Source organism: Rhopalosiphum maidis, chromosome 2 (genome assembly GCF_003676215.2).
Source record: "Rhopalosiphum maidis isolate BTI-1 chromosome 2, ASM367621v3, whole genome shotgun sequence".
NCBI lineage: Eukaryota > Metazoa > Arthropoda > Insecta > Hemiptera > Aphididae > Rhopalosiphum > Rhopalosiphum maidis.
Genome location: NC_040878.1, coordinates 49,807,472 through 49,831,471, shown reverse-complemented (window position 1 = coordinate 49,831,471; position 24,000 = coordinate 49,807,472). Strand labels below are relative to the sequence as shown.

The following is a 24,000-nucleotide window of genomic DNA, read 5'->3' as shown; positions in this document are numbered from 1 at the left end:
AGATGGTCTAAAATTTGAAATAACATATTATAATAAATATAACTTAAAAGGTTACCCTTTGGTTTGGTCGCCTATTTTGCGACTAGATAACACACACACACACATAAATATATATACACACACAAGCACGCATATGTGAAATCACACTTATTGATATAATTATATAGGTACATTAATGTTATACATTAAAATAAATAAAGACTTACGCGATCTGATAATTAACATTAGGAATCAATTAGGAAATGAATCATTATAGATGTGTTATAATATTATACATTATATAAATGCCAAGGGCAGTAATCACAAATCTTAACATATTTTATATTATAATATAATATATAAAGGTACCTATACATAGATAATGTAACAAATATATACCTACCTAGGCGGAATCACAGAGGACTACAATAGAGAGTTACAATCTAATAACTGTTAATGTATATTTATAATCATGGCCTATAAACGAAAGATTAACAATAATCGCAGTTTATTTGACATTTTCTGATATTCAGGTAGGTTCATGATTATGACTATTATATTATAATTCTAAATAATAATATTGTATTACCAAATATAATGCAGTCATGACACTTGGGTACAATTAAGCGATATATATTTAGTAAAACACGTAACTTAATAAATTTTAAATGGTTTATCTAAATTATATATTTCTAATAACTAACTAAACTAAATCGTCCGTGGACCATACATTATAATATCATAATATAGATTCTAATGACTATATATATATATAAAAAATTACAATTTAGGTATCTATAATAGGGTATATTAATATAATCGTGTAAATACAATAACCACTTTTGTGATATTAGTACACGAAATTATACTTACCTATATATATATAATTATTATTACGTGGCAAGAACAACGTTTTTATGCGACCCGATCGCGTGTAATATCAAACTATACTGCTTGCTCTATAATATAGAGTCTATATCATAATATACTCGTATAGTGATCGATCAATGTTTCATCGATTTTCATTAGGTGGGTATAATAATTTACTACCTACCTATTTAGTTTTTTAATTTTAAAAGACATGATTATGTGATACAAAAAATATTTTGCAGACACTCAATACTATTATATAAGAACAAGGCAACGGTTAAATGATTATTACTAAGGAATTACGCAATAAAACACATATATATATATAATTAAAAATGGAGTAAATCGAAAATGGTATAACTTTGTCGAAAAGCTGGTTATATAATATGATAATATAAATAACAGGAGCTACGCGTGGACTTATTGACTTAGCTAAATATTATTGGCAAAACGAAATTAGCTGGCAGATAGTCACACCGGTGACATCATACTATTAACTCTAATATACGTTTCGATTTGAAAGCTTCGGCAATTAATTTAGTATGTGATATACACATATGTTATATAGGTTGTACATAAGGACTCGCTTATAATTGGCTATCGGAGGGCGATTGGGAAATAGGAGGTTTTAAAAAAATGTCATTATTTATATTTTGTACGTAAATTTTTATACACTGTTGTAAATTACGATATAGTTCCGAATAGGTTCCAATCAAAATTGGTTCTCCACGGTGGACTCTTTCGCACGGGGTGCTGTATAAAAATTTGTTCCTAGTTGGAATTTTCGTACATATATTTTGCGGCTTTTTAAAAAACAATTTGCAATAAGTTTTAAATCCTTGTAACCAAACTACAATTCCATTATAATAATATTTCATAAACTCAGCTTATATTTAATTTAATTTTTAATGATATTTTGAGTGAGGGATATGATTGTTTTTATATTATGAAACGTGGAAGACGTACACCTGTGGATAACCCCTGTCGATTTGGGGTGTGGGTCGCTGAAGAGATGATTATAGGCAGTGATTCAGTCGTGGTAGGAGACGTAAGACTCCAAGGGCTTGGGCAGGTTTAGCTCGGCAACCGTGTCGGGGTGCGCATTACCGTGGCGGCCGCGGAACAACGACCGCCGTATGGACTTGCGGCACAGCTGCTGCAGCGAGTGCGGTTGCACCCACTGAGGTGCCAGGGCCTTTTTGATCTGGAAGAACACTGGTCCAAATATATTGTAACACTGAGCGTGACTGAACATAGTGCGCATGACGTGTGAGTGCATCCTGGTCGGGTCCTCGCCCATTGACTGGGCGTATCGTAAAAAAAAAACGAAAAAAAAAATTAGGTACCTAATTAATGTTTTTTAAAAAGAAAATAGAAGAAGAACCACATGCCAACATACGTTAGGTTAGGTATTGACGTATTTAAATAATTAATATTTAGACATTAGACGTTAAGTATAATACATTTACAACACAACAATATAAAGTTTATATAAGTAGAGTAAAATTGCGAAGTTTAGGACTTACAGATGTTTAAATCCATTTAAATTCTCCTTATCTAAATTTTGAAATAGCTTAAATCCTATTATTGATGCATACGACCCAAATTTGTATATAAAAAAATATTTTTAATAATAGGATATGTCATATGAATTATATTGGTAAAAGAAAAACAAGAAATACGCAACGAAATTAAAAATGTAGAAATGACTTGCAACAATTGCAACTGGGTTTCATAACAGAATGTGGACACGTCATAATTTTATTACAAGGGATGGAATAGAATATATTGTTATTTGTTGAAGTAATTTATTTAAAAAAAATGAGGAAAACAAAATTCAGAACATTCAATGCCACCCAAAGTAGATTATACGTAATGTCTTTGATAGTTATAGCATGCACCTATCTTTGAGTGAAGAAAAATTGATACATTTTTTATAGTTTATTATAATTTATTATAAAATTAATTATTGAATATTTTTAATTTAATTTTTACATTATATAAATGCATACTTTAATATGTAATTAAGAATCTATCAATTAATTGTACATGCGCATTTACGCAATACAAATCATTACCTATTGTAATTTTGAAACAAGTACCAATATGAAGATACGAAAAAGATTATATTAGATTTGAAAATTAATAATTTTAATAGTTATCACAGCATTTGAATATATTTAAAAAAATTATAATGTTACTATTTTTTTAAATGCCTAAATGCATAAATATACAATAAGTACTAAAATGTTTTTTAATTCAAATATGCCAAAGTAATTGATCAAAAATAAATTTCAGCATTAGCTATGAATTTAATAGTAACCACTAATTATGAAGTATATACAATTTTAATTAGAAAAGTGCCATGTAAATATAAAAATAAAATGCACTTTAATATCCGGACCCTATTAATAAAAATATTTACTATCAATATTCGAATTAATTGTTTTGTAAAGAAGTATAGCGTTATAACAGTAGAATTAATCTTTAAAACATTATTTTTTTTTAACCCATAAGCCCAAATATAGATCTTGAAAATTTAGTGTGATAATTTATTTATATTACTTTGTATATTTTATCATTTATTATACCAACCTGTGAGAGTAGTGACAATGTGCGCAGGCAACTGTCGTCCATGCGCCTTCTGATCATGACGGATCGTAGAAACCAAGTGAATATACTGTCTAACGGGCTTTCAATCGGGTCATCGGTTAGACATCTTTGAAGATCCGTCTCCGTTTTCGTGCGATATTCCTTCAGTAGTTGCACGTAATGAAGTCTAGCTTCCGAATTGCAATCTATCAGTAATTTATAAAAGTTAAAATAATGCGATCAACGCTCAATCTGGTGTATAGTAGGTTTAGAATGTGCCTCGGCAGTCGAAACTGAGTGGGTCACAGTAATGGATGTATTTAATTTAAATAAGATTTTTAATAGTGACAAAAATTTGACGTATGTCAGCCTCTATTTCTAAGGATATTTTATACTATATTAATATATTACTATTAAAGTAACACTGGTTTCAATAATAAATTATAATAAACCAACTAATTATCCAGTTATAATTTTAAAGGTCTAGTTATTAAAATTGTGTTTGGTATAAAATAAGTGTAATAAATAAGGACAGAGAAAACTATTGTGTTTAAACAACTATTGCGTAAATATTTTCATTTTTCGTCGTTCTGTGTTAGTTTTTCGCAGTTATGAGAAAATTATAAAGAATTTCCCACGTTTGACCCCACAGAATATCACCCAGATCACATTAGCTATCAGAAATAACTCCCAACGATGAAGATTGAACCATATATTAAAAATGTAGGGACAGACACAAATAAAAAACTTACATCATTGTAGTAGGTGCCAAACATTGTTTACCCCACTCAGAACCTAAAATACCGTCAGTCTTAGTCACACTGACGTACTTAAGTCGGACCGATCTTTTAAGTGATTGAAAAATAACCCTGTATACAGCGACCTATTTGAAGAAGTGTTTTATATACGGTTCAAATATGGTTGGACTTATTTACTAGGATTTAATTTACAATTTACTTTTATACATATATTATAATATAATTTATTTTGAATATATTGCGACTGCAGTGTACGCTCTATTAAAAAAAACAAAAATAAAATCACGTTTTATAATTAAAATTTAACTCTATTATATGTGTGAATGATAAATATAAAGATTTAAAACAAATATTATGTTAATAATGTTGTAAGATTGATTTAGTGCATGTTTACTGTTTAAGGATATTTAATAATTTAATATTAAAAAATAAAATATAAATTATGAAATGTAAATTCTTAATTTTTTTTTTGCTACGTTTAACAGGAGAATCAATGTACGTAGTATTGTAATTTATTTTAAATTTATCTAAAATATATGTATTGTAAATTTTCTAGAAAAGTTTTCGTATAATCGTATTATGTTTCTGGATTGAATATTGCGCGAGTGCGTGCAGTGGAAGATTTAGGATTTTGTTTTTTTACAACAATAAGTGTGCAAATAGTATTTGTTAGTACAAAAGTAGTAGATAAATCGTATATATTTGTATAAGATAAGATAAGATGAAACTACATGCTTTCGGTTGAAATATAAGTAGTATAAAGTATAAAGTTATTAGTTGTTTATTGCGTATCAAATAAACGAATATGATTATGAAACCTAGCTAAATCGTAAACATATAAATTTATTATTTTTATCATTTTTTTTTTAAATTTTGTTACATTAGGCATTACACCAATTTTCCCTTATGTACACTACTGTGTGTGGAATAAAGGAAGTAATTTTCCACTAAAAAAATATAGGTCTTGAATCCTTGTCAATTTGATATCTAGTTGGCAGTTATGGGAATATGGGTTGGGGAGGGACTTTTCCGCTGTAGATCGTCTCACCTTCTAGCCAAACGGTCGCTCCACAGTTCAATAAGAGTCTTGTGATGTCTATCGCCTGATCCATGTAATGAACAGTGTACGTGATCAATGACCGACCACCGTTATTCAGCCAGTTTACGTCACTACCAAATTTCAGCATCATGACTGCGAACTGGTACGCGCGTTTAAACAATCCGCAGTTCATTAGCCGCTTGGCGCCCAATATTAACGCAGTGTTGCCGTTCTCGTCCACCGCTTGCGACCACCGGCGTAGCTGTGCGACGGTTGCATTGGCTGATGTCTCTTTCAACCGGCGTACCACTTGCATCCAATTTTTATGGATATCACCTGCAACCAATATAAGTGGATACCGTATATCAAAATGTAAAGTTGTCTGTAAGGAGGTGGTCATTTACCACGTAAATTGTTTGTAATTGTGTAATGTATATATTGCTTACCCGAAACGATGTCAAAAAATATGAAACAATTGGCGTTTGGCACGTTTGGATGCTTCAGACATTTTGGGCTGGACTTGAACCGAAAGCAAAACTGTATATTCGCTATCTGTAATACGATAGAAAATGTATAACAAACTACGTAGTTAATGTTGGTTTTTTCCCCCTAAAACGTGTAATATTTTCTGTATGGTTTTAAAATTTTATACACATATCATTTGAAATTGTAGAAAAGTTTTTTTTTTATTTTCACATATTATTTTGGATAAAATTCTCCGTAAAAACAATTATGTGTTTAAGTAAGTACTTCAATACAAAAAATAATCTATCTGCAGACATATACCAGTGTATAGTGATATAAAATACTCCTAATTCTAAGTCCTAATAAACTACTTAAATTAGCAAAAATTATAAAGTAATTGTTGAAAGTATCTTCAGTAAAAATATAATTAATAATATATGCTTTTATTCTCAAATAGTTAAATGTTATAGTGTAAAAAAAATGTACTTTTAACAGAATTTGAATTATTATTTTAAAGTATTATAAAATAGTAAGAATAAATAACAATTTACCGCTGGTCGAGTTGCTATCAATGCATCATAGTCTTTGAAACAAAATAACTGCAACTTATCACCAACGAGCCTCCATTCTCTGAACGCACACCTGCTACAGCAACCTGCTTTTAACAAAAATATAAAAAAACTATATCATTAAACATTCTAGTTTATGTATATAATATATAATATAATAAATTTCCATAGCATCTGGCAGGATATGTTCTAAAGGCAAGAAGATATAATCGTATGTGAATGATATTTAGTACTTTGGTGTTCGTTATTATAGTCCATACCTAGTAATTCGCAAAATTATAGACAGTATACCTATTTAAATATAAAGTGAAGCAATATATGAATTAATGGCAATACAAAATGTTGAGTGCGCATTGAAATGATGGTATCTATAGTTAAATTTGTTTTATTATTATTTTTGATTCACACATTTATATATAATTATTAATTGTTATAGAAAAATTTTAAATATACACTTATCAATTGTCAATATCAATGCAAATTTAAGTTAAATAATTTTTAGTTAAAACATTGTACACTTAAACATAGGAATTAAATTAAAAAAAATTAACTTTCACGATACCTTATAAAAAAATCTTATAAGTTCAAATTTTTTATCATAATAAAATTCAATGAACTCTAAATATTGAATATTTAAAGTACTTTATTTTACCTAGCAAATTAATAATATATCTTCTGTCAACAGTCAAGGATAAGATGTTTGAATATTTAATTGGTGGTTGCATAGTAAGTTATTGTATATGATTTAGGTACACATTGGCAACTTCTCTCCCCTTATGTGGAGGCACTATAATGTTTTTAGTTGGTTTAATCAATAATCCCTTATATGGAGTTTTCAGTACAAAAAAATACATACTATTTTAGTCTTTGCAAAAAAGGGTTTATTTTGCAGAAAACTTTATACAATTTAGTTGTGGCCATGTGAAATGTATAATATTGATTTATACGGAGTTATCCGTCAAACATATAAGATACTCATTATTTAAGAAAACACGTTTTAAAAATATTTTTTTTACAATATTTTAAATTATTAAAAAACATTATTTTTGGGGAAAAAATTATATATATATACTGTTTTTTTATTATCATTTTTAAGTTTTTGCCCTTTGAATGACAACTTACATTTTTAATTTCATTAAATTTCTAAACAAAGCGAAATATTATTAAAAGTATTTCGATCAACAAAAATCAATTAAAGTTTAGATGAACGAAGTACTGAACCAACATTTTGCAGGGTACACCTGAATCACTCCACTCCGCTCATCATATAAACTCTCAATAACCACTTCTAACTAAGGCGTGAATTTAAATACAAATTGGATTTTTTTTTTCATTTATCCCAAAATATTGATTGTCATTCACAAATTCGTTTAAAAATATTTTATTCTTGGAATTTTTTTTAAAACATGGTTCATTTTTTTTATCATAATGGATACATTTTATGAAAATTTACTATAAACTATACAATAACAACACTAAAAGAAAAAAATTTAAATAAGTATATAATTTATATTTTGCTTTGTCATATTATTTTTATTACGTATGTTTTTACTTATGTGCTAGACGAATGCGATGGTAGCTGCATAATTTTCTGACATATGAAATGTTTGTCACAAACAGGTAGCTACGAGTATAGATATAAAGTTTTATTTACGACTTATATTAATCACAAATACCCCAAATTTCGAAAAATTAAATAATACAAATAGATTTTTGTTTAATTATTTTATTTATTATTATATTAAAAACAATTTTTAAGGACAATATTATAAGTTATATAATATTATTAGTGCATTAAGCCATATTTTTTAAAGGCATTTTTTTTTGTTTTTTGGGACATTTAAATTTATACCTTACTTATAAATTATAACCCACCTGTCAAAAATTAAAATTTTATGTATCAAACTACTAAAAAAATATTCTGATTTTAAATAAAAAAAAATCAATGTTCTAAAACATTAAAAAAAGAATAACAATAAGAAAATAATAAAAGTATAATTATTTTTAAATGTTGTTATTTAATGTCTTAAAATTATCTAAAAGATACGATTTCAAAAATGTTAATAGTTTTTGAAATAACGAGTGTTTTACGTGAAATGGATAACCTGGTATATATATCGTATATAAAATATTGCTCAATCCGCTAACATACTTTTGCATTCTCCTCCGTGCCATTCACCGGCGATTATTTTGTCGATATCATTGTCTGCCGATGATATACACAGCGTGGACACTTCCGCCTGGCTCTCTGGTTGTTGGCTTTCTGACGATGGACCACCGGAAGCGACGTCTAACTGCAATGAAGCCAGCGGGTCGTCGCTGCAACCTTCTGCACCCTCGGTCATAGTGTCATTTTTGTCACTGTAATCAAAACTAAAAATATTATACCTAATATTTATAAGTATTCTAAAAAAATACATAAAGTAGTTATATAATAATTAAATTTTTACGATGATTTTTTTAAAATATAAACCAAGTTTATAATTTATGTCAAGTCATATTATATTATATTATGTATTAATATTATAATTTTGATTTTAAGTCTTTTAGCTATAGCTATACATATACTGCAAAAACATCTTCAGAGCGCTAAAGTCCATAAATGTTGCCCTGAAAAGTTTTCACAGATTCTTTAAGAGTTTCAATAGACCAAGAATCATTAATTAGTTCGCTACGTAATTATATTAAATAAAGTTAAAAATAAACAATTTATTCTAATTAATAATAGTAGATATACGCACTATACGATATATTAATTAAATTTGTATTACTCATTCGTCATTCTTATTAATTGATATGTCTTACCATGTGTAACTAATACATATTGTATACTAACATCTAGCTAATTTTTACTTAAAGTTAATATTTTATATTAAGTAATTGAAAACTTAAGATAGGTTTTTAAATCCTATAGTATGATATGTAAGATATAACATACATCAAGTTGTATATCTTATATACTTAAATAGGAAGGTAGTTATATACTACATAATACTCTATCAGAATTATTGATAATAAACTGTTGGGTACTTAACGTAAGTATTAAGTAGAATTGTTAATAAATTATTGATATTTTATTGGCTTGATAAAATAAATTATAACCATTTAAAAAATAAAAATAATTAAACCATTATATTGAAGTACAATAAACGGCACTTACGAAATTTAAGATTATGCCAATTATTGTGTCACTGAACTTTAGAATAATTATATATTCAAACACAGTACAATTGTTAAATTAAAATAGTAAAAAATATAATATCAGCCATCAGTTGTTTTCTTATTGATATTTCGATTAATAAGAAAATAATAATATGTTTATATAAATATTGCAATTTAAAAAAACTTTAATACCTATTATTAATTGTATTTATTACGTATATTCAACTTTTCGAACAAATCATGTTAAGCTGTAATAGATAATATTACACACACACACACACATATATATATATATATATATATATACATAACATACATAACAGAAAGTTAAATGGTTTTTTAATTTATTGTTCTCTGAAAATTTGACTATTACGTCAAGTAGTGTATACCCAAGTTCACACGGTCATAGTTTTTGATGTCTTTATAATTGACTTCAGCGATAGTGCGATAGACAAACGCGTGGCGGTAGTCAAACTAAATTGATATGGAAAAAACCGTGTTTTTTTATCTTTACCGTTATTCTATATGTTAGCGACGTGTGAGGTGAACGGGAAACAGGGGAACATGGAATGCTGAAGGTTATTGCCTCTTCTACACCGCGCGCATAAACACTCCATGCAACGCGGAATTGTTCAAATCGCCGCAATAATGCACATTTATAGAAAGTGGAAGTAGATGTATATCGGAGTGCGACGCATCGTCGTAGTTACCATGTACTATAACGACGCTGGTAACAAACGATATATTATAATTAATAATGATTATTGTTACTTATATATTATATGCACAATATCTTTATTATAATATGCGCTGCACTACTTCGTGTAACTGCAGTTTTAAGTTTTTTTTTTATTCACCATTCGTGTGACATCCGTTTATATTGTATTAAACAATATAATAAATAAAGTTCATCATTAAACATAACTTACAAGTTGTTATAAGTCAAATTCAGTGTCATCGATAGTATTATTGTTTTGTCGATATCCATTATTTTTCAGTACATAATAATATTCGATATTCTATATTAATTCACGTTGCAAGTCATAAAATACAAGCATTATTAATAATGATTAATGACTATAAATATAAACTACTATAATATGTACAATAAATATAAAATTATATTATATCTATAAAATATTATGACACCAGAACAAATATGTTAGGTAGGTAATTATTAATGCGATATCACGGAATTTATTTAATAATAAGAAAAAATTATTTTTACTAATTAGTACACATAAATTGGTTACGTTTTTGTATTTTATAAGCATGAATTCATGAACGCACGATATAGCTGGTGATTTGCATTGATTGCAGTGTTTAAATTTATATTTTATATCAATAATGATACGTTATGATTAAAATACCATAACCATATACATAAATATTATTTTTCACTAAGTATAAGCCTCGATCGCGTTTGTTAAAACATCAGTGCGGGGTAACGGTATGTCGGTATTTAATATTATATTACATTATAGTATCATACCAGGTAGTGTGCGAGTATAGTATTTAATGACATTATGCCACGTTATTCACAAATATTTATATTTTATGGCTATTATAGTGTTATCAATACATATTAAGTATATATTATGCGAGTATATACATATATATATGTACATATATAATGATAATTATTATACCGTATGGCATTTATTATACATATACAATACATGTATGTTTAACCAATGCTTATTATAAATTTTAATGTTTATGTTTAATATTAATATATTTTATTATATTTTTTAATAATTTTTAACGCTGTATTTATAAGATGTGAATATCTAACCATATATTATACATTAGATATGCCTTTCAATCCTGATTTGCTATTTCTTAATTATATTTCTTTTTTTTAATAACCTTTTGTTTTCAACATTTCAAAATATAATATATACGGTAACCGTACACAATAATAAAATAAAAGATTAATATCTGTGTTTTAATTTTATAGAAAAAACTTTTACTATTGTTGTATTAGTGGTAATTAATTTTTATGTATTACCTACTATGGGTTTCAATAAACTGTCCTGCGTGATTTTATTATAATTTATAGGTATTTGATCTTATCTCATTCTAGTATTTTAATATTTTATTTTAATTTGGTCTATCATATTAATAGGTAATTTATTAAAATTGTATGTAGTTATTAAGATTTAAGAATACATTATTATAATTCATTACAAAATCTTCTATCGTTGTATTACGTTTCCAATGTTTCCATAATAGTACAATACATAATAAGACAGCTTAAACAACAAGCATAACAACTGTATTAATAATTTAATTGTTTTATTAATATAAAATTAAAGATCAGAACAATACTATCCCAGTGTAAAAAAATATGAAAATCATAAATATTATACTTATATACCTTTATACTTAATATTTATATATAAGTAAAAAATGCATCATATAAAGTAATGTTGAGTCATTGGGGAGTAGGTATACATTCATACCTAAATTAGAAACGAAAGAATATTATAAAGATGAATATTGTGCAGGCACAATGCAGAACAGTACGCATAGGTCTGCTCTAACGGTTGTGTGTCCGTTATGTTCTTCATCGTTGTAACGATTGAATGAGCGCGTGTTTTTCGGCTACATTACACACCACTTCAAGTCGTCTTGGGAAATAAATAAATAATAGGTATATATATATATATATATATATATATACAATATGTACAAAAACCTAGAGAATAAACCTAGAAAACACTTTATAAAGACAGAGGTGTGCAGAATAGGAAAAAAATGAATAAATAAAAAAATATAAAAAATAAAGTGATGAAAGGTCGATCCTCTTTGCCCGTCGATGACCTCACGTATACATACCTACAGCTGTTATATTCAGTCAATATCTTTTAAATTTAAAAGAATACACATGACACTGAATATTCGGCGACATTTTTCTTTAGTTTACTTATATCTAACAATTCACGATAATGATAAAGATAACATTTTTCAATTATCATTATCAAATTAAACTATACAATTTGATAGTTTTAGTTATTTTGGATTTTAATTTATATAAAAAAAAAAGTAATAACCCATATTTCACATAATTTGGGTGTTATACTCGTATATATTTTATGTTTGTTTAATTCTATGCTAAATTAATAAAAATATTATTATAAGTTATTACAAAATAATAATTTATAGAAGAAATGACTCCTACATTTAATATTTAAATTTGTGTTATATAGTTATAACTTATAAATACGACTTGGTAATAATGGAATAAAATCTTGACACAATAATACATAGGTTAGGTATTTTGATTAATTTGTACGCGTATATAATAATAAAATATTAAATTACATATGAATTGTAAATGATACTATATCTATATAGGTAGGTAGAAGTATAGTCTATATACATGGTATATAATGAATACTTCAATTCAATTACTCATATACCTGAGTGGTAAAGAAATATGAAAAATGACATCATATAGTATTACTGCTATTTTCCATGGAGTTCATGAACTGTAAGCTTAAAATGTTTATGACACCCGAGTATCACATTTTTGAAAACTCGATAAACATATGAATTCTAAAATATTTACCTTTAAAGATATTGTATAACGTGGAGGTTACATTAACAAATATTACAATTTATAAGTAATTTAATTTTCTCAATTTAAAAAAAAAAAGACATTATGATAGCCATTTAAAAAAATATAATTTAAATAAAAATGTATTTGCAGATTCCTAAAATTGAATATTTTTTGTTAATGTTTTGGTAAAAATAAATAATGTTTAAAATATTTGAAAGCTATTTACTCGAGCGAAAAAAATGAATGAAAAAAAAAATGAAATCGTCAATATAATATATTATAATGTTGGTATGTTATATATATTTTATATTACTAGTATATGGTAACTCATAACGAGTATGCCAACTTCATGTTAAAAACCAAATACACGTATAGTAATCAAACACACTCACTCGTTCGAGGATTCCAGATGTCCGTTGGGTACTAAAATAAACAGACTGAAGAAGTGAAGAATAAATGCGAACTCGTTATTATTTTGAGTGGATTGAACGTGATATATCATATATGTGATGCCTACGTAAAAAAATAACGGAATAAAAAATAAATGAAGTAACAATATATATATTAAATATGTAATTTATTATATACCTATATAATATAGATACAAATTGTTTAATTTGAAATTCCGTCGAGCGATTTCCGCGCGCTAGCACATAATATATAGGATCACCATGGATACGCACTAATAATCTGTATCGACTGTATCAGTCCGAAATGCGGAGCGGAGAAAAAAATTACATGGTGAGAATGACGAAAAAAACAAAAAACAAAACTAGGGCCTCTACGTGGATTTCTCAATCTCAGTCAGTCCACGCTGTCACCTCAGCATGGTTCAACGATTCTTTTGTGATTCGAGACCTGCAGCCGCCTTCTGCTCCTCCCCTCCCGCTCCTCTACCATCACCTCCTCCTCATATTCAACATCTATGTGGTCCAAATAAAAACCGATAAACCCGTTCGCCAAAAATAAAATATATATTTAATATAACAAAGAAGATACTTGAAAAGAAAAGAAAGAAAGAAAGAAAAAAGGCGAGTATGAAAAATATTGACGACATAACCGGTTGAACGTTAAAATAAAGAACATCTGTACAGTTTACTAGCTATATATATGTTTAATACAGCAGAGGGTAGAGTTACTTTGCTTGATGTACCTATATCATGTTATTTCTTTGTACCTATATTCGTATACAGGGCGATTCATTCAACTGGGTGAATTTTCTTTTAAAAATAAATTAATTTAAATTTTGATTTTTAAAAATTTTAAGTAAAACCATATTATTTTAAAATTTTTACATAATATGTATTATTTAAACAGTATTCTGTGGTGGTATAAACTTATATTTTCAAATATATAAATATATATATATCTATATATATCTTATTTAACAGTAATAGGCAAACCTACAAACTTCGTGATGATAGAACAGAGCACATAACTTATAAAATTTATCGAGGATCGAGGTTATAAAATATAGTTACATAATTAAATAAATATATACTTTTACTTAATCAATTTTTATTAATTAATTATTATACCCAAAAACCACTTACAAGTTATAAAATTCTAATAGATCAATGTTTATTAATTATTAATAATTGTTATAATTCTAAAATCATAATATTTTCCAATCTGTTAAATTTTTTTATCATGAACTTAGTACATAATAAAGTATAATAACTCAGTAACTACTTATTTGAATTTTGATTCAATTTTATTTATTTATTCTAATTTAAATACAAATTAAATTTCGAGCAATTTACAGTAAAAATAAATAGGTTTCAAATGTCCTTTGAAAAAAAAGAAGCTCTATCATTACATTTGTCAAAAGACATTTTTTAAATGGCATATATATTCTAAGTATTTTAAAAAATGGCCTTTAAGGGTGTAATTATAAAAAACCTGTAGTCCAGAATTTGAGTTTAAATACATAATTAATGGATAAATTAGAGCTGATCATATTTGGTAAAATAAATCACTCTGTATATATAGCAGTTGGTTGGAGGCGGTCACTAGTATTGCGAAAATGTGAGTAAGAGGGAGAGGAATAGGTGGTCAGAAAAGGGCCAGATACATCCCGCTGAACTACCCGAACTTTGTGTATGTTCATATGTATTTGTGTGTGTGTGTGTGTGTGTGTGTGTATGCACGTGCCATCGAAAACGCAATATAGGTTCTACAAATGGCGCGCGCCTCTGTCGATTGCGCTTTTACAGCGCTCGCCGCGGAATAAGGACGACACTATCACGCAGAATGGCCACAGAATGATTATTTTTTCGATTACAAATTTCAAGTGGATCGCATTGAGTTATATTTATATTTATGCATATTATATTGAATATGTTATAATATTATGTGCGCTCTTCCGTATTGCCAGTTTCAGAGCGCGGGAGAGAACGACCATCAAATTATTATTATTATTATTATTATTATTATTGCCGCCGCGCCGTTAGCACACCGAGGTCGGTGAACCATCGGCGGTCACGCCAGTCCTTGCCAAATTATATTACCGTACGATAGCAATGCTCGCGTCGCCTACTGCTCGTAAACGTATTAATTTGTTCGTCGACAGCAAATTGCAAAATTATCCCTTAGGCATGCCGTTCCCGAATCTCAATTATTATTATTTGCGTCATCAGTTCAAACACTAATCGGCATACTTATGGAAGTGGTTATTTATTTTATACAAAAGGGTTTTTTGATTTTTCTAATATAAATACAAATTTAATATAAATTACTTTTACCGATGGAATCCTAAGCACTATGCCACAAGGTTTTAAAAAAAATTATGAATATATCTATTTTATTATTAAACATAAGTAGAGTTTTATTTATATTATGAAACTGTTGCACTACTCTATAAAAAATTTATCTAGGAGTAATACAAATAAATAAACTTAATATTATAGGTACATTGCATAGATTACGTTAAGCTTAATATATTATTAGAAAATGCAAAAATATAATATATTTATTGTATAGTAATTAGTAATACAGTATTAACTACATGGAGAATAATTTTTGTAATACAACACATTAAGTGATACACGAGTTAACAAATGACAATTTTTCCAAATTCGCATGTTTTGAGTGAAATTATTGATATATATGTGTGTGTGTGTATAATTTTTTGACTATAAATCTGCAATGTATAGACAATGATAATATTGTGTTTCTGTTGGAAATTTTCAAGATCTTTGATTTGAATTTTTTTAATTATAATAGTACCATGTTTAAAATTGAATTAATGTTAAACAGTTTATGATTAACTTTGTATTAATTGTCTAACTTTTTGAATTAATACAATTCATATTATAAACATAAATAGTACCCCCCCTATAGTTTTTCCAAATTATTAAAAAAAATACTAATAAAATTTTACTTGTACTTCAAGAAAAAATTAAGAGGACGTCATACCCGCATGTATTGTTTCTGTTTTACGAACATAAGACATAGGACATTATAATTTATTTAAAATTAAAATATAAACATAAGCCCATGAGATGCCCTAGATAATATTATTACCTTTAAGTATGATAATAGGTAAATTGACACTAATATTAACGCTAACAGCATAAAATTGAATCTGCTGAACGGAAATTTGCCATGTCTTACGTTCGTAAGACAGAGACAATACATGCGGGTATGACGTCCTCTTAAGCCCAACTTACTACTGAAAACCATCTATATAAAAAATTGAAGCAAATTTTCTCTTTCAAAATCAAAACGTGACGATAAAAATAAAAATATAAATATTGATTTGTTAGTAGTTAATAATATATAATTGTAATTTTAATTATTACGAAAGTTGATAAGTGTTATGGTAGCATATAACTACATATAATGAATTTTTAAATTCCTAAACATCAATTTATTCTGTACTTATATGGCACGACTCATTTTGCGACATAAATCACATTGAATGACATGCAGACACAATAAAAATACACATAGAGGTGTGTGGTATCGTCGTTTGGGTTCCATCAATTTAATACTTATAGTTGTTCACACATTTCAACAGGTTTTCCTTCACGGGTCGCGGAGTTTATAGCGTATTGGATTTAGACGTCGACGGGGTCAACGCACACCGCGATCGGCCGTTAATCTTTTTAGGCACACCCATATTATCACAGAAAACTAAAATAAAAAAAAACCACCAGCAGTCCTAAAATCCATTAAATGTAGCCGATAATTATAAACCAAATCGTGATTACATGATTGCCACGGAAGGAGAGAAAAAACAACATCACATACACATATATAGTAGAGGGACGGTTTAGAATAGCAATTATATTTGGTTAGGACGTTAACCCACACAATTCCAAGCTTAATTAAATTGTATAATGATTAAATTTCACCAATTTACCCCGTCCTATTATAGTGACAAAATGAGCCAAGGCTAAACGTTTATTATATATTGAAAGCCATAAGTTATTTTTACCAAAAGCTTTTGCTTGATTGGTTCATACTCGTATCATATAAAGTTTTATCTCTTTACCCTTAATTTATTCAATTAATATTTTGCAGCAATAAGTAATTAAACAATTTAAAAACTTCAAACTCTTTGAATAACTTAAAAAAATATATTGATATTTAGATAATTTTTTGTTATTTTAGTATCTTTGTGTTCATAGATTTTTTTGTTTTAAAGAATAACATACCTAATTTAGTTTTTGGATCATAACATTTATAATTGTAAAATATAAAATGTATCATTTTTTTTTTTAATATCACAATTTATAATATATTAGTATTTTAAAATTGTATAATATTTTTTATTTATATGTCTATCATCTATTGATAAAAAAGAGATTTGACAAACTTAAAAACCATAAAACATTATTATTTACAATTGATTTATAGCAGGTTAGTCGTTTATTAGTATGTCATTTGTTTTTATAATATATTGTAAGGTTTAACTAATATAATGATAAATAATAATAATAAAATGTTTTAAAAATTCAAAATATAAAGATGAATTAGTCTATAATGAACTTTTGTGAAAACAACAATGGAAGTTCGTTCAATTTGTTATCAAAGGTGCAATAGATGAATACGTTTTTAACAGTTTTATAATTAACATATATTTTACGATATTACTATAATATAAATAGTGCAGTTTACCTATACTTTATTGTATCTGTATCATTTTATATAAAATACTTTTTGGTAGCTCTTTTACTTCCTATGTGCGTGTGTGTGTGTGTGTGTTTATTATCTACATACTTTTATACTATTAAGTACAATGTAATTATTTTAATCGTTTTATTTACAAAAAGTAACTTTTTTTAAACCTAATTCAACTATAGTGTGTTAGTAATTATTATGTTTTTTAACTTATTTTCTATATAAAACATATTTTAAATTTATAAATGTATATTAAAATGTACATTAAAAAAAAGCATTCTATAATATGAAGTCTTGACCTTATACTAGTTATACCTTATTAATTAATAATTTGGAATTAAATGCAATAATATATTATTAACATTTACAATAAGTACCTATAAAATATGAACATCGTATTTTATGTTAGAAGCTTGAATATAAATTAATTTAATTTTTGGATATTTCAATTTTTAAATAGGTAATGTATTAAATAACTTTTAATTTACAATTTATCTAAAAAATTATTAAAATTTATTAAACTTTCAAATTAAGTTAAGTCACTATCAGATAAGATGAAAGTTATTCGGTTAATCGGTGAAAAATTATATTTTTAGGAGTGGAGGACAGTGACCGACCGCGCCAAGTACCTACATCGTGGGTCAATGATCTGCCTCCGTGTTCCGTTACTATAATATTATTATTGCCGTGTTGCTATATCATCGCGACAACGGTCGCTTTGTTTTTTTTTTTTTTGCTATACGTTTAGTCGGAAGAGGTTTTTTCATTCTTTATATTTTTTTTTTTATATACAAGTCTATGAAAAAAAAATAATAATAAAGAATTGATTAATAAAAACCATATCCGGGTTGACAACTTCTTGACATCGGCAATGAAAAGAGTTAAGTAAAGAAATCGTCGTATAGTGAAAATCTCGGTTGATTTGTATTGGAACGCACAATTCTAAAACCTAAAACATGCTACAGAATCGTCGCTATTTATGGGATTGTATGTTTCCTTTTAAAATGCAATGGTTGTCACTAACCTGATCTAATAAATCAAAACTAAAAACAAGAAGTTAATTTAAGTAATTTAACCCTTATCGTTCAAATTGTATAATATTTCCCAACATGTTATTAACATAATGAATATTAAAAATTAATTTAACGTCTAAATTTGCTCTTGTTTAATTTAAGTATAATTAAAGATATTTTATAAAAATTGTTAGAATAATAAAAAGTTCAAAATTAAATATATCGTAGGGCGGAGATAATTAAGATAATCAATACATTAATAAAATAAACTTAATAATTATATCATAAAAAAATAATAACTACTTAATATTATATGTAGAAACTTTTAAAAATAGAACTTTATAAACGGATTAAATAACAAGACTATTTAAATTAAAATTATTATCAATATTCTATAACTGTAGATAGGTACAATAATTACTTATTATTACTATTCGATAATTAGGCACAATTTGTGATATTTATTTATATTTTAAATATTTCAAAAATAATATAAATTATTCGTTAGATTATAATATTATACTGATTACACAAAATTATAACAAATAGTTTAACATTTTATAAATATATTCCTTTACTTATTTTATATAAATTACAGTGTCCATGAAATATTCAAACATAAACTAATTTAAACAAAGGGTTATAATATAATGTACATTACACTACTAGTTAAAAGTTTAAAGTATAGTGATTACTCGCGAGACACCTTGTAAGTGCTGTAGATGCTTAATAGGTATAAGGTATATGTATTCAATATAGTGCATTTAATTCAATAACTATAATTTGCATAGATAATTTTATCTATTAATTAAATCAATTTTTAAATAGAGGTAGGTATATAGTAGATATAGGAAAATAATAAAACTGTAACAAACTTTTTACCCTAGAATTGCATTGTGTGTAATAATACTCAAAATTACAGTTGGGTATAGTGTATACATATCCTCTATGTGAAACAAAAAATATTTAACATAATAAAAACAATTTTAAAGTTTAAAACAATAGTCACATTTTCATAAATTACCTACCAACTGTTAATTTTAAGGAAGCCGCAAATATTTTTGAACGTAAGTAAAAAATTATAATACAAATTTAAGAAATCCAAGTGTACGTTTAATTTTATATATAAGTCAATTATTCAAATTTAATCCAGATTACATAGATATCACAAAATAATTAAATATTTTAGCCAACTTAAGACGTCTTCTAATCACTATCTACTGCAATTAATGATGGCGAATAATACAAGAATGATTACCGTACATTTACGAGTATATGATATAATATTTTAAGTTTGCTATAGTACGAACATAGTTGTATTTTATTCATGTAGATACAATTTCTATATAGCCAAACTCATGAAGCTGAACAAGTTGTGAGGAAGCAATCTACCAACTATATAATAACTATATTATATAATCACTACTATACGTTCTACTAAAATTATTACTAAGAATTATCAAAAATAATATTTATTATTAATTTTGCATATTATATTAAAACAATAATATACGAGTAATCGGTTTAATTTGTAGAAAATGAAATTTTAAAATGACTGTTTCATTAAAAGTTGTCAAAAATTGTTCAAGTAAGATGTTTATTATCCTATGTTTTATACAGTTATATTCACCAATAAAATAAAATAGGAAAAATTGTATTACGGTATTAAAACAAATATACGATATACAAATTTAAATTTAACTGTTAACTTTTTTTCGTGTAACTTTTTAATTAAATATATACTATATTTACTACTGTTGGGATAAATATTTTGAAATCAACACCATACAATATATATCACATAAGTTAAAACGGACAGTTCCTATTTTATCGTTGTAGACAAAATATCTATTGTATACATAACAATAACATGTTAAGTATGAATACTTAGGAGCAATTCATTATAATAAGGTTTGGCTATAAAGAATGTAAAATCGTGTGGGATTTCTGACTAAAAGTGTTAAATGGATCTCTATTATAACACAACCTAAAGTAAGCAGTTTCATAGAACAAAAATTTCAGAATTCAATAAAAACAAACAGTTATATTTACTGTTGGCCTAGTTAAAAATAAATATAATAATACAACTTAAATAATATTATCGTATACTTCTAACTCCTACATTATAATAATATATAAATATATATAAAAAATAATAAGAATATATAATATGAATTAATGAGTTATATGTTTTTTTAGTCGAAGTCTAGTGACCACTGACCACTGAACTGTTGCATAGATGTAAAAAAATGATAGAAAAATTGTCTCTAAATTAAATTATTATTTATGTGATGTAAAAAAATATCATAGTATGTAGATTGATGAACCTGTAGACATATTTATTAGCTGTATAGTACTTATAACTGTACTATCGCGCGTATACATATATATATATATATATATATATATACATAGTGCCGGATGATCCGTTACATACTTCATCGGGCGAATGGCGCATAACGGCAGAAAGATCGAATAGAGCGTCAGGGGGAAGCAGAGTGGTAGGTATAAATAAATATATAGTGAGATAGAGTGAGCAAGACAGAGTCAAAGAAGCGCGTACGGTATAGAGGGAGTGAGAGCATGACAACGCACAGGAATATACGATCAATGTCTCGCAGACGCACCAGCACCAGTTTCTCGGGCGGCGGGGTTGTACGAACTAGCAAGAGAGGGGAAGGTTAAACTGCGCTATCAAAATTTAAGGTTTATGAGTCAATTGTGTGATGTCGATGATTAACCTGTTACCGTCATATATAAGTACTACCTGTTCCGGTAACGGCGTTCTCCTACAATAATGCTTCCGCCGCGCGGCTGCTGAACAAATAATATATATGCCTATCTGCGCAGTTATTAGTTAGGTACGCTAAGTCACTATCGTTATTTAGTTTTGTATATATGTAGATGGATAGATACCTACCTAGTACATACATACGACTACAGTTAGGCTAAGCACTGTACTGTATGCCACACTAACGCTAAAACACCGATAACCCTTCGCAGTAAGTGTATACATATAATGTGGTCCACCACACAATATAATAATATACATATGCCTATATTATATTATCATAATTTGTGTTGAACGCATAAGGCGTAAAATGTCATTCAACTTCTATTCCATCGAATTATCAAAACGAATAAGCCGTTAGCGAGCTACTCAAGTCAACAATCACAGATAACGAAAAATTTTAAACATAATACGTATATTTAAATATTTATAACAGTTTCTTAAATATTAGTTAATATAATATATATGTACCAAGATCGTTCGTTAAATTTGTCAAATATTTCTATAATTCAGAATGAAACTAATTAAAAATCTAAACAATATTATACAATTGTTAAAATATCTCAATTTTTTTTTTTTTTGTGTGACAAGTGTAAATTATACGTAATACTAAAGTCAGAAAACAGTAAATTATTCATTATTCAAAATAATATTATACTACTCTGTATTCCATATTTCCATATTATACCAGTATAATATGTAATTGATTTGTGGAAAAGTTTCAAACACAGAAACTCGTAGGATTTCACAAGTATTATATAATAATCAATTATCGAATTTAATTTTCGTCAAAATGAGGAAAACTGTATTAATATTAATTAACTTACCTAATTATGCTTTCAGTAGTTGTGACCCTAAGTCCTTTGGTTCGATGTTCCTTCATAACTAAAATAACAAACAATTCAAAGTTAGATATATTATGTATATACATTTTATAGTCATAAACTCATAACTCATTAATAATTTTTATACATTTCATTTTTATTAATACTTGAATATAGATACTAAATATTGTCAAATTGTCAAATTAAAAAAAAAAAAAATTAAGCATTACGAACATTTGTATTTTGTAAGTACATACCAATTGTATCAATAGTTAAGTATCTAACGTTAGGTATACACATTTTTATCTTTATTATTAGGTAATAGAGTAACGACCGAAAAAATTGGGTTGAATGAACTTATAGTAAAATGAATAGAAGCTCTATGCGCTCGCCTAGTTTTTCTTTTATTAATAGCCTAAATACCATTTTTAACTAATAAATAGAAATACAAAGTTTGATTAACTACACACAATTAAAGATATTTTATTGAAAATTTAAATTTTATTATTTAAAAAAATGTGTTGATATAATTTTATTAAACTTAAGTACATCAAAATTTAAAATAATCGACATTTATTAATAAATATTATATTTTAATTTATTACTGAAGTAAGTAAATACTTTAATAACTAAAATCCTTACCATAGTAGTAGGTTTATCTAATATTATAATATATATTTTAATAAATAGTATTGTTAATTATTATAAATTTAGTATTTTAGCTAATGAAAAAAGTACCTTTATAAAAAAAAAAAAAATTTTTATATTTTTAAAATTTTTACAAATTTATTTTTAATAAAAATATAAAGCAAAATTAATTTTGTTGGGCAATCTTAATTTTAAGCAAAAATGTCAACTGTGTGCAAAAAATAAAATAAATTTTAATTTCAATTTTAATGTAATGATTGTTATTATTACATTAGTATTCTAAAGTAGCTATTAATTATTCCAAATATTATGTTATATTATTGTAATATGATGTGCTGCAATCGCCCTGTAACTTTATGAGATTATAGTTCAAGTACAATTGGTAATTATTATGTACTCACCGGAGAAAAGACGATACCATTTGCGTGCACTTAAGTCCTTAATTTCGATTACACCTAAATCAAAATATAATTGGAGAAAAAAAATAACGAATTGAAAATGTGGTACAAGTGTAAGCAAACCAAAAACACTTCACATAAAACGTTATCACAATAAATGGTTTATTGACATCCGGGACAACACAGTCGAACAGCGGGCT

General features: G+C 26.6%; 1 protein-coding gene across 6 annotated transcripts; it reads right to left on the bottom strand.

Moving 5' to 3' along the window:
- Positions 1–309: 309 nt before the first annotated feature.
- On the bottom strand, positions 310–24,000 carry LOC113554175. 6 transcript variants are annotated; one of them, XM_026957901.1, is made up of 9 exons: positions 23,804–24,000; positions 22,758–22,815; positions 13,392–13,512; positions 8,425–8,633; positions 6,255–6,358; positions 5,685–5,790; positions 5,248–5,574; positions 3,445–3,647; positions 310–2,152 (listed from the first exon to the last, which is right to left on the bottom strand). In XM_026957901.1, the coding sequence occupies exons 3-9, from the start codon at positions 13,499–13,501 to the stop codon at positions 1,880–1,882; spliced, it is 1,332 nt and encodes a 443-aa protein (XP_026813702.1). In that variant the 5' UTR covers positions 13,502–13,512; positions 22,758–22,815; positions 23,804–24,000; the 3' UTR covers positions 310–1,879. The 6 variants fall into 6 exon arrangements, with proteins under 6 accessions (XP_026813702.1, XP_026813701.1, XP_026813703.1 ...); XM_026957900.1 differs by having other exon boundaries at positions 6,255–6,361; positions 23,804–23,999; XM_026957902.1 differs by lacking the exon at positions 13,392–13,512 and having other exon boundaries at positions 6,255–6,361; positions 8,425–8,645.

Excerpts from the sequence above, each read along its gene's own strand:
- LOC113554175 (XM_026957900.1), bottom strand. The coding sequence starts at position 13,501 with ATGATATATCACGTTCAATCCACTCAAAATAATAACGAGTTCGCATTT. Across the intron at positions 6,362-8,424 it reads GCACGGAGGAGAATGCAAAA|CAGGTTGCTGTAGCAGGTGT; the intron begins GTATGTTAGCGG and ends TTTTGTTAAAAG. Across the intron at positions 5,791-6,254 it reads TGATAGCAACTCGACCAGCG|ATAGCGAATATACAGTTTTG; the intron begins GTAAATTGTTAT and ends ATCGTATTACAG.